Source organism: Salmo salar, chromosome ssa11 (assembly GCF_905237065.1).
Source record: "Salmo salar chromosome ssa11, Ssal_v3.1, whole genome shotgun sequence".
In the NCBI taxonomy this organism is placed as follows: Eukaryota; Metazoa; Chordata; class Actinopteri; order Salmoniformes; family Salmonidae; genus Salmo; species Salmo salar.
The window spans coordinates 83942269-83954999 of record NC_059452.1 but is presented as its reverse complement, the minus strand read 5'-3'; the positions used below and the strand labels follow the sequence as shown (position 1 = coordinate 83954999).

The 12731-nt window shown below is 42.1% G+C and overlaps 1 protein-coding gene across 3 annotated transcripts in view; it reads right to left on the bottom strand.

Annotated features, from left to right (window-relative positions):
- LOC106563245 (colorectal mutant cancer protein) overlaps window positions 1–12731 on the bottom strand; it is a 121954-nt gene that overhangs the window by 69246 nt on the left and 39977 nt on the right. For all 3 annotated transcript variants that reach the window (XM_014128653.2, XM_014128654.2, XM_014128656.2), the window contains 3 exons: window positions 10724–10837; window positions 6763–6905; window positions 4402–4544 (listed from right to left, as the gene is read on the bottom strand). In XM_014128653.2, coding sequence (XP_013984128.2) covers window positions 4402–4544; window positions 6763–6905; window positions 10724–10837 — 400 coding nt within the window. The remainder of the gene's footprint in view (window positions 1–4401; window positions 4545–6762; window positions 6906–10723; window positions 10838–12731) is intronic.

The following is a 12731-nucleotide window of genomic DNA, read 5'->3' as shown; positions in this document are numbered from 1 at the left end:
ATAGTTTTGAGGTCTTCACTATTATTCTACAATGTAGAAAATAGTAAAAATAAAGAAAAACCCTTGAATGAGTAGGTGTCCTAAAACTTTTGACCAGTAGTGTATATTTGCAAACATTTCTAAAACCCAGTTTTTTCTTTGTCATTATGGGGTAGTGTGTTGATTTGTATTTGTATTTATTTATTATGGATCCTGGGGTCCAGCAAAATTAAGGCAGTTTATACGATTTTAAAAACATTACAATACATCTACAGATTTCACAACACACTGTGTGCCCTCAGGCCCCTACTCCACCACTACCACATATCTACAGTACAAAATCCATGTGTGCGTGCGTGTAGTGCGTATGTTATCGTGTGTGTGTGTATGCATGTGTCTGTGCCTATGTTTGTTGCTTCACAGTCTCTGCTGTTCCATAAGGTGCATTTTTAAATCTAATTTTACTCCTTGCATCAGTTACTTGATGTGGAATAGAGTTCCATGTAGTTATGGCTGTATGTAGTACTGTGCGCCTCCCATAGTCTGTTCTGGACTTGGAGACTGTGAAGAGAACTCATGGCTTGTTTTGGGGGGCATGCATGGGTGTCCGAGCTGTGCGCCAGTAGTTCAAACAGACAGCACGGTGCATTCAATATCTCAATACCTCTCATAAATACAAGTAGTGATAAAATCAATCTCTCCTCCACTTTGAGCCAGGAGAGATTGACATGCATATTAGCTCTTTATGTGCATCCAAGGGTCAGCCGTGCTGCCCTGTTCTGAGCCAATTGCAATTTTCCTAAGTCCCTTTTCGTGGCACCTGACCACACGACGGAACAGTAGTCCAGGTGAGACAAAACTAGGCCCTGTAGGACCTGCCTTGTTGATAGTGCTGTTTAGTTAGAGCGGTGCTTTATTATGGACAGACTTCTTCCTATCTTAGCTACTGTTGTATCAATATGTTTTGACAATGACAGTTTACAATCCAAGGTTACTCCAAGCAGTTATATCACCTCAACTTGCTCAATTTCCACATTATTTATCACAAGATTTAGTTGAAGTTTAAGGTTTAGTGAATGATTTGTCCCAAATAAAATGATTGTAGTTAAAAAAATATTTAGAACTAACTTATTCCTTGCCACCCATTCTGAAACTAACTGCAGCTCTTTGTTAAGTGTTGCAGTAATTTCAGTTGCTGTAGTAGCTGACATGTATAGTGTTGAGTCATCCGCTTACATAGATACACTGGCTTTACTTAAGGCCAGTGGCATGTCATTAGTAAAGATCGAAAAAAGTAAGGGGCCTCTCCTGGGGAATTCCTGATTCCACCTGGATTATGTTGGAGCGGCTTCCATTAAAGAACACCCTCTGTGTTCTGTTAGACAGGTAACTCTTTATCCACAATATAGCAGGGGGTGTAAAGCCATAACAAATATGTTTTTCGAGCAGCAGATTATGATCGATAATGTCAAAAGCCGCACTGAAGTCTAACAGAACAGCCTCCCCAATATTTTTATCATCAATTCCTCTCAGCCAATCAGTCATTTGTGTAAGTGCTGTACTTGTTGAATGTCCTTCCTTATAAGCATGCTGAAAGTTTGTTGTCAATTTGTTTACTGTAAAATGGCATTGTATCTGGTCAAACACCATTTTTTTCAAAAAGTTTACTAAGGGTTGGTAACAGGCTGGTTGATCGGCTATTTGAGCCAGTAATGACTTTTGGTTCCCTCCAAGTCAAATCAAAGTTTATTTGTCACGTGCGCCGAATACAACAGGTGTAGACCTTACAGTGAAATGCTTACTTACAAGCCCTAACAAACAGTGCAATTTTAAGTAAAAAATAGGTATTAGGTAAACAATAGATAAGAAAGAAAAAAATTACAGTAAAATGACAGTGAAAATAACAGTAGCGAGGTTATATACAGGTGGTACCGGTACAGAGTCAATGTGCGGTGGCACCGGTTAGTCGGGCTAATTGAGGTAATATGTACATGTAGGTATAATTAAAGTGACTATGCATAGATGATAAACAGAGCAGCAGCAGTGTAAAAGAGGGGTTGGGGGCACACAATGCAAATAGACCGGGGTAGCCAATGTGCGGGGTACCGGTTAGTCGGGCTAATTGAGCTAATACCTACATGAATGTATAGTTAAAGTGACTATGCATAGATGATAAACAGAGCAGCAGCAGCGTAAAAGAGGGGTTGGGGGCACACACTTTCTAGTAGGCTTAGATTGAAGATATGGCAAATAAGAGTGGCAATATCGTCCGCTATTATCCTCAGTAATTTTCCATCCAAGTTGTCAGACCCCGTTGGCTTGTCATTGTTGATAGACAACAACAAATTATTTACTTTCATAATTTGGTCAGATATACTTGGATGTGTAGTGTCAGTGTTTGTTGCTGGCATGTCATGCCTAAGTTTGTTAATCTTGCCAAAAGAAAAATCATTCAAACGTAGTTGGCAATATCAGTTGGTTTTGTGATGAACGAGCCATCTGATTCAACGAATGATGGAGCTCAGGTTGCCTTTTTCCCCAAAATGTCATTTAAGGAGCTCCAAAGTTTTTTTCATTTATCTTTGTTTCATAGTGTAGTTTCTTCTTCTTTTTATTCAGTTTAGTCACATGATTACTCAATTTGCAGTACGTTTGCCAATCGGTTGTGAGGCCAGACTTATTTGCCATTCCTTTTGCCTCATCCCTCAACCATACAATTTTTCAATTCCTCATCAATCCACAGGGATTTAACATGTTTTACAGTCATTTCCTTAAATGGGTGCATGCTTATTAGTAACTGGAATAAGCAATTTCATAAATGTATCAAGTGCAACATCTGTTGTTTGCTCCTTATTACACACCACAGACCAACAAACATTCTTTACACCAACAACATAGGAATCACTACAAAACTTATTGTACGACCTCTTATACACTATATTAGGCCAAGCCTTCGGAACATTGGTTTTCCTAGATATGGTTACTATATTGTGATCACTACATCCGATGATAAAACATTTAAAAGTATGTTTTTTTTTTTTAATAAGGCTGTAATGAAACAAATGTGTAAAAAGTCAAGGGGTCTGAAAACTAGCCTTAGAGTGATGGACTGTGCCATCCCCACTGCCTCCACAATGGATCAGTCCACTCAGGCAGGCGCCAATCAGACAGGTACCCCATGATTGAAACAATTTATTTTGCTACTACCCAACTAAAGAAATCTTGGTCGACCAACAGCCTATCGGTAAACAATCAACCAGTCGACTAAATGGGGTCAGCCCTAAAAGGCATGTACCACTTTTAAAGCTTCAGTTCCCTATTCACTGTGTCAACTTCATATCTCCAGAGGGAATCAAATTGGCTCATCAGAAACTAATTTAAATGTGCATATAAATAAAAGCCCTGCAAAGCATCCAATACCCCCAAGCCGATGGTGAGCACCTGCTGCCATACTGCATCCACAATGATAATGATGATTATTAGTATCTATACCCAGACCTAGACAAACATAGCCTGGGTACATTGTGTGAAATATGAAAATGTGGCGAGCGACTGAGACGTATTTCCATATGTCCCCCCTTTCCCTACCGCTGGAGGGGCAAAGTAAGTGCAGGTTTTGCCAACAATTCGAAAGTAATTAGTGCTGTGCGAACGAACGTGATGATTAACAAAACTTATATTCCTGTTTCCTAAATGATTTCCTGACTGGTGAAATCCTTTTGTGTGTGTGTGAGGGGATAAGATTGCCCCGGCTACAGCTAGACAAAGACCTGTAATGAATGAAAAATGTGTTTTTCTTCTCACTCTCTGCTCAACGTTGAGGATAAGGAAGAAGAGAAACCAATGAATCTCTTTACCATTGACAAGTGATTGCTGGGTGCACTCAGCACCATTGATAGAGGGGAGTATAAATAGCGTCTCGAAGGAACTGCTGCACGGACTCTGCCGAATCAATTTTCCATTGTGGGAGTGTGCATGCGAGCACAAACGCGCACACACACAGTCACATACACACACGCACATAACTGCTCCTCATTCGATCACCGCTAGAAGCCGATAATTGTGTATTGGGTGCCATCAACCCTATAGCAGTTGGTTGGCAACAGGCCATCCATCAAGGGAGGACATGCACAGATACTGTAGGTCACAGAGTCCATCTATGGGCACAGATAGGTAACAGTCTCTCCATGGGAGAGATGATTCATATGAACCACTGATCGAAGCAGTTATTAGTGAAACAGAAAAGCGAAGATTAGCCTGAGAGCATAAACACATTCATTCTACTGATGGAGTGGAGAAAACTCCGGCTTGGTTGTGAATGTGTCCACTAAACCATAGAATGAGGGTATTCAGAGCAAGTCAAACTCATTTATAGGAGTTGTATGTGGGTTTACAGTCAAACACTACAGTGTCCTTTCTTACCCATGTTGGCGCTCGCCAGGGTGGAGTGGTTTTCAGCCAGTGAGACGGAGGCCACGTCCTGGTCGAGGCTGCGTCCGTCCTCGTTGACCTCGTGCTGGCTGTGGCTGAGCTCTGAACGCAGCTCCGAAAACTCATCCTCCTCCCTGAGGGGCAGAGGGTCACTGAGTTATGTCGGAGTTAGGGCAAAGTCATATGACACTAGCCTTGTTGACAGATGTGTTTGTGGTTCGATAACGCTGTAATTTCTTGGCATGATGGCAAACAGACGAGTCAGCAAAAGCATAAAACTGATTTGGCAACCAGGCAGGTGTGACAATTCCCTGCGAGGTTTGTTTTTTACTTCAATGTTGTTGTCATGACCACACACACACACACACACACACACACACACACACACACACACACACACACACACACACACACACACACACACACACACACTGCCATTACCAGATGATGCTGTATAGAATCGATCAGTGGGAATGAGAGATCATTTTGTTTTGTAGGGCATCAGCTATTCATCTAAAAATAGAAACAGTAAGCGTGTAGATGCACCATCATGCCAATCTTAAGCCTTGAGTATAGTTAACATGGTTAATATCTGGAAAAACAACCTGAGAAAACCTATAGTATAATAGGTCCTTTGATTTAAGCCCTCTGAGATCCAGCCTATATACTGTAAGTTTAGCATCAGTTGGCTGTATTTTGCCATTTTACAGGTTATTTCATGTGATTAGCTATGACTTATTAAACATGGAAATCTATGCCGTTAATATAAGGCGGTGGCGAGAATTTGTCCTTTTCAAATATGCACACTTTCCACGTGAATATGCAAGCTGATTAACCCTATACAGCAGGTATACGCACACGTGTGTGTGTGTTCGTGCTTCAGATGAGAACCCTCCGCAATTAAGCAATAGTGACGTCCCAGTCTGAACTTCTCAGGCATAAGTATTTAAATATATGCACAAGCATGAAGATCATGTGTAGTTTTAATGAGAGGAAAGCTCCCGGTGTGACCAACCTGCAAGAGAAATGTCAGATCTAAGAAGTGCAGTGTTTACACGTCTGTGAGACTGAGCACATCGGATTAGCTATTAGATGAAGCACGGACACCCCACACCTATGTTGATACCACTTGTCCTCTTTTGCGATGAAGGCTAGACACATTTATTTCCTAGATCCGAATGAAAGCAGCATACATTTCCACATTTTGAATGAATGTTGATTCTTGTGCCTGTGTCTCGGATACTGTATTTTGTCTGCCACACATGCCTGGAGTTGCATTGGGATAATGGATTCTATCCAAACTCTATCCAATAGGTCTATGTACGTAATACAGAAATAAACAATATTGGTGAAAGTAGTACTGCAGTAAACAACATCACTGCTGCTACCAAACATTGATACATAACATCTTGCCTGTAGCTCTGAATTATAGGGTCGTTTGGTGGCATTTCTTTGGTTTGACACAATCTTGATTGCACGTCTGTGAATTAAATAGCCGGGCAATAAATTCACATCACATAGTTATCACAAGGTTGGCAAATAGAAAGTACTGACTCACGCTGTTATGTGCTGTTCTGACAACATGAAGCAAGATACACTGAATTGGCATGGCACCGTTTATACAAACATAAACACACACAAACAGAGAATGAAAGAAAACAGATTCGAAAAATTCCCCTTCTCCAAAATTCATAAGAATTTATTACCTAATAAAAAAAACGAGGTAGCACTTTATTTGGATAGTCTGTAGAGCATCTACAGATGGCCTAACAGTAATATTGCAACTAACTATCTATTAACCATTACTTTAGCCTTAACCCTTACACTAACCTTAACACTTACCCTAACCCTTATTCTAAACCTAACCCTAGCAAGCAGCTGCTTATCAACAGATAGTATGACCATCTGTAAAGCATCTACAGATGGACAATCCGGACTATCCAAATAAAGTGTGACCAAAATCAGTACGCATTTTGGAAATGGAGGAATTTTGGGGGGCTGCCATGCTTGAGTTCATTCTAATGAGTTGTTTGGTTAATGGTCCTGCTTAGCACTCAACCCGATGCCTATTTTGGAGTTTATTCCGGTGCACATCAGTGTGTTAAGCACCGGTGGAGAGGGCTGGAGAGGGCACTTGAGCTAGGAAAACAAACACTTACAAGGCCTCTGACGCAAATGCTGCGATTTTGATTTAACTACAATAAGTAAACAGCATGTGTGTGTGTGTGTGTGTGTGTGTGTGTGTGTGTGTGTGTGTGTGTGTATATGTGTGTGTGTGTGTGTGTGTGTGTGTGTGTGTGTGTGTGTGTGTGTGTGTGTGTGTGTGTGTGTGTGTGTGTGTGTACCACCCACCTGATGGTAGTGCCTTGTAGCAGGTCGATCTTCTTGTTGAGCTCAGCGATGATACTGTGTAGCTCTGTGATCCTCTCCTCGTATCGTAGGGTGGTCCGCTCCTGAACGTCCTCATGCTCCCGCATCAGATAGGACTGCTCACACTGACAAAACACACATTATAAATATGTTATGACTCAACTCAAGACCATGTTAACCCACTGAGCTGAAGCCTTAATATCCAAACGGCATCCTATTCTGTTATTTGCACATTTTTGAAAGGCGATTCTCTGTTGGTTTGCAAGGTTGGTTGTCTCTCGCACACACACGCGCACGCACACGCACACACACACACACACACACACACACACACACACACACTTGTGTGTGGGGTCGAAGGGCTTTTCTGGGGAATGTCTACATGAAGCCCAGAGGTTGGGACAGAGAGAATTGTATGAGCTTTCGCCTCAACTATATTACAAGTGTCAGCGGTTGAACATGTAAATGAAACAAAGCCAGACAAAGAGGGGTCTGCCTAGTGCGTTACACAATGGAACATTAATCAAGCACTAACATTACTGCAAACTATCTCCTACAACTACTATGGACTTATTCACAATGGTTTAGCGTTTTGACAATAATTCCTGTGTTTATGAATACAGAAATCTCCCAAGTGGGGCTCCCGAGTGGCACAGCGGTCTAAGGCACTGCATGTCAGTGCTAGAGGCGTCACTACCAACCCTGGTTCGATTCCAGGCTGTATCACAACCGGCCGTGACTGGGCGCACAATTGGCCCAGCGTCGTCAGGTTAGGGTTTGGCCGGGGTAGGCCGTCATTGTAAATAAGAATTTGTTCTTAACTGACTTGCCTAGTTAAATAAAGGTTAAATAAGAAATAAATTACTTTTCTTTTTATCACACTGCCAAATGAAATGTGAGAAATATCATAGAATTGCATGAAGTTGATAGAAAAAACATAAACATCTGTCATGCGGAACATTGAGTCGTGTGGAATATAGCTGGGACGGTAAACTTAAAATAAATTAAGGACACTGACCATACGGATCACTTATCGCAGGCATTTTACTGACATCGTTCATTACGACGTGTAGCCTATAGTAGAGAAATGTGAAGTTTGAAATGAAATATGTTTGCTAAAATGGTTGACTGTTAATGGGACAACTGATGGCTACAACCATCAAACTAGTACTAGTAGGCTAAAGGATCATTTATGGTGCACATTGTTATAACCTTATTGTTCTATTTATCGTTATGACAGAAATTCAGACAATATATTGCAATATGTATTTTTGTCCATATTGCCCAGCTTTAGTGTGGAATCTTTCTATCTGCGACCTTCTAAACATTGCACCCCATTGAAAAAGTCTAAGACCCAGGTTTCTGAGAGTAGGATTCAAAGGTCAATAGGTCAGAAGTCAGAAGCTTGGAGAGTCAGGGGTGTACTTCATCCTAAACAAAAACGTCTGTGTGTAAAAGGTTGGGGGTTCAGGTGACGAGGTATGTGCCTCAGGCTGACACAGCCATTAAAGTCCCCACATTGAGACAAGAGCCCCAATGTGTGTGTGTGTGTGTGTGTGTGTGTGTGTGTGTTATCCTGGGTTGAGTCAGGAGTCCTCCAGTCAAATGGCCAGCAGTGGCAATTAAAATAGCTGAGTGGCTTTAGCTCCCTACCCCATGGAGAGCAGCAGGGACAAAGAGCAGCTTCCACTCAGCCATTATCAGGTCACACAGTGTGACGCGTGTCACCCACTGTCATAACACCCGTCCACTGATGCCCAGAGGCACAACAGTCACTGATAGGAAGTGACATGTGGTTTATGGCCAGGGCCAAAACATATTTTCAAAGCAGCTTGGCTCTGACCTTCATAGGCAACAACTTCTACAAGGGCCAAAGGCTTGGTATGTCTGTCCTCAATCAGAAGTACATTGTGAGGTGAAAAGCCCACCAAAACTCTAAAATTATTTTTGTGAGTGGGGAGTTCTGAACAAACGGTCACCCCAATACAACAGTCAAATGAAAAATCATCCACTTCAGGAAAACATGCTCTTTTGGAGCCAAGCATCCTCCTTAGACTTCTAGGCACCACATATCCTTTGCATAAACTTGTTTGACTGAAATGTCCTGCATATTTACGACTTTGTATTTTAGACCAATGAGAGGGTTCAAATGTCAAGAGTGGGCACATCTTACAACGGGTTTAGTTTTATATACAGGCTCCATAGCAACTGCCAGTACTTTGTCTGAGTTAGGACCTGACAGGCATCATTGACTTGTGTAGATCCTGACTTATAAGGATTCCAGTCATTACTCTCTATGCAGACACTAACAGAATGAGATGTGTAGATAGTTTGTATAATAAAAAAAGACACTGGAAAGTGCAAATGGGAGCCAAATGTTTCAATTGTCTGCCAGTGCTGATAGAGGCCTAGTGCTATCTGTAGAATCTTGGTATGATGACATCACTATCTAATCGATCAGTCTCTCTACAACTACCAATGTCAGGTTTCATTCTATTCACTCCTCTCCAAACACAATGGCATCCAGTGCAAGTACAGTTCAAGCTACTTCTTTATTTTCTTTAACTCATGGCCTATCCCTCTTCATCTAACTCCAGCAGAACAGGTGGGAAACCGACAAACCAAATAGCTTCTAGCATTAATATTTAACACAAATTACAGTACCAGATTGCCTTTTGTTTAAAAACATCACCACTAGGAAAATACCCATAGTCGATGTGGGTGCCAGCAGAGGTATTCCACAGCTCTATGAACCAGTGCTGTGTCTGTTTGTAGGGTTCCAGGGAGACATGCAGTGGTGGCCCACGGAGTGAGACTGAGTCTAACAGCCTGAGGGAGATGCTTCAGAAGGCCATGTCTGAATAAACAGTCAAGCCGAGGCATTTATAGAACAGGTACTCACACAATGTCTCGCTTTTACACTCATTCCATTAGTTAAACAAACGTTAGCACACCCATTCATTCTGTCCCACACACACAAAAAACCCACACACACACACACACACACACACACACACACACACACACACACACACACACAGAGAGAGATAGAGGCCAAAACTCCCTCCTAGGAAAGAGCCAGTGTCAATCACTGGGACTGGGAAAACTACAAAGCAGATCGAAGCTAAGCAGTTGGCATGGTTACTGAGGCTTCCTGGTTCCAGTGACATATGGGGAGTGTTGCTTCATGCCAAATCAATTTCCTCCTTATTTAAAAAGCAACGCTTCTAGTAAATAATACGATACTATGAGCAATGTTATGGAAAGGTGATACCCGATTGCTGAAAATAAAGTAGTTCCTTTCGAGCGCATGCTAGATAGTAACAACCAAAAGATGATCTCCGTGATGATGTCATCAGAATTCTGCATCTATTCTAAGAAGAGTAACTACTCTGATTGGAGCATATGGACTGGTTGTTTTGGGAGGGAGGGGAGATTTCTGAACACATTCCAATAGGTAAGCCATGCAATTCAGTGCCTGTGTGACGTGTCAGCTATTCCTGGATATTCTTCAAAAAACATACATCGAAAGAATCTCTTATGTGAAGCCAGTTCAATTCCATTATGCTGTAGTTCTTTAACATCCATCAGAGCAGTTTGGGTTATTATTCAAAGATACAAATCCTACAAAGGAACTTTTGCATACCAGAGAGTTCTAAACCACAGGTGCAGAAAAGAGGAAGGGGAACGAGGAACCATTTACACAGTGTTTCACAAATGATGGATCATGATGAGAGATACACTGCAGCTGGCTTATGGACAAATATTATTCAGATTTGTAAGGCTTTAGATGGGGTGGTGGTGGTACCCACAGCATTACAGCAATGTTCTTGGCATGGGACTTTGAATGGTAAGCTTAAGTGAAGGTAAAAGGTGAGTTTACAATACAGAATATGAATCCATGTGAATATACTATATGTACATATATTGTCTGGTAGAGTACCTGTGCTTTGGCCAGTCTCTTCTCTAGCAGCTCTCTTTCTCTCTCCGTCTGCACCAGCCGCTTGTTCAGCTCCACCACATCCCCCTTCCACGAGGCCAGGGCTGTCAGCTGGAGCTACAGAGACAGGAGAGAGGAGAGAGGGTCAGAACCATAACACACACACACACACCAAGTTACAACAGATACAATGAGTACAGAGCACACACACTTCCGATCTCCACACTCCCCCTCAAAGGGTTTAAGCCCTGATACAGAACAGAGAGAGTGCTAACACTTTAGCATGTGGAGCATGCGGACTTTTCACTTGGGTGGGCCGAGGTGTCACGCACACACAAGCCAGTTCAGCTGTCTGAGGGCTCACACACACACACACACACACACACACACACACACACACACACACACACACACACACACACACACACACACACACACACACACACGCACACACACAAACGCTCCTCTATTCAGTTAGCCTGCTAACAGTCCATCTTTAAGCCGTATGCATTTCTAATGCCAAAAATCGACTTAGGCTAACATTTTCCATGGAAAAATATGAACAAGGTTTTTAAATGGTAGATTAAGACTGACACAATAAACTAAAAAACCGCAGTCCTGCTTTCTCATATCGAGAAGAAAGTCTCACAAAATACATGCCTAGGGGCATTAGAAAACTCTTACCCCTTACCTCAGCATACTGCAACAGAAAAACACAACAAACTTCTCTGCGACAACCTTTGTTTCATCCTGCAGTGTGGAGGCTTAACTTTCAGAGAGGAATTAGAGCTGTCATGACTAGGCAGAGACTGAGTGCAGATACAAATGGGGCTGCATGCCACTAAGCTACAATGAGAGTCCTTTCCAAACTAGACAAAAGGAGCAGACTTGGTTTCAAGGGAAGAAAAAAAAAAAGACAGACCAACCTCCATATATACACAACCCAGATCTGCGATGCTAAAGTTAGCCTCCACTGCTAACCTAACTCAAACCAGCCCCTGAGGATTTATTTTCACTACTTGAGTTCTATCTGTAGTATAGTGGTTCCAAAACCTTCTGAGACCAAAATAAACCACTTCTAATTTTCTTGTGGATCTCTAGACAAAGCAATGTAACCCTTGACCATTTTTTTTTATATCACCTTTATTTAACCAGGTAGGCCAGTTGAGAACAAGTTCTCATTTACAACTGCGACCTGGCCAAGAATAAAGCAAGCAGTTCGACACATATAACAACACAGAGTTACACATGGAGTAAATAATACAGTAGAAAAAAAATCTATATTCAGTGTGTGCAAATGAGGTAAGATAAGGGAGTTAAGGCAATAAATAGGCCATGGTGGCGAAGTAATTACAATATACCAACTAAACACTGGAGTGATTGATGTACAGAAGATGAATGTGCAAGTAGAGATACTGTGGTGCAAAGGAAAAAGATAAATAAATAAATACAGTATGGGGATGAGGTAGTTGGATGGGCTATATTACAGATGGGCTATGTACAGGTGCAGTGATCTGTGAGCTGCTCTGACAGCTGGTGCTTAAAGCTAGTAAGGGAGATATGAGTCTTCAGCTTCAATGATTTTTGCAGTTCGTTCCAGTCATTGGCAGCAGAGAACTGGAAGGAAAGGCGGCCAAAGGAGGAATTGGCTTTGGGGGTGACCAGTGAGATATACCTGCTGGAGAGAGTGCAACGGGTGGGTGTTGCTATGGTGACCAGTGAGCTGAGATAAGGCGGGGCTTTACCTAGCAGAGACTTGTAGATGACCTGGAGCCAGTGGGTTTGACGACGAGTATGAAGCGAGGACCAGCCAATGAGAGCGTACAGGTCGCAATGGTGGGTAGTATATGGGGCTTCGGTGACAAAATGGATGGCACTGTGATAGACTGCATCCAATTTGTTGAGTAGAGTGTTGGAGGCTATTTTGTAAATGACATCGCCGAAGTCGAGGATCGGAAGGATGGTCAGTTTTAGATTTAATTTTGGATTGGAGATGCTTAATGTGAGTCTG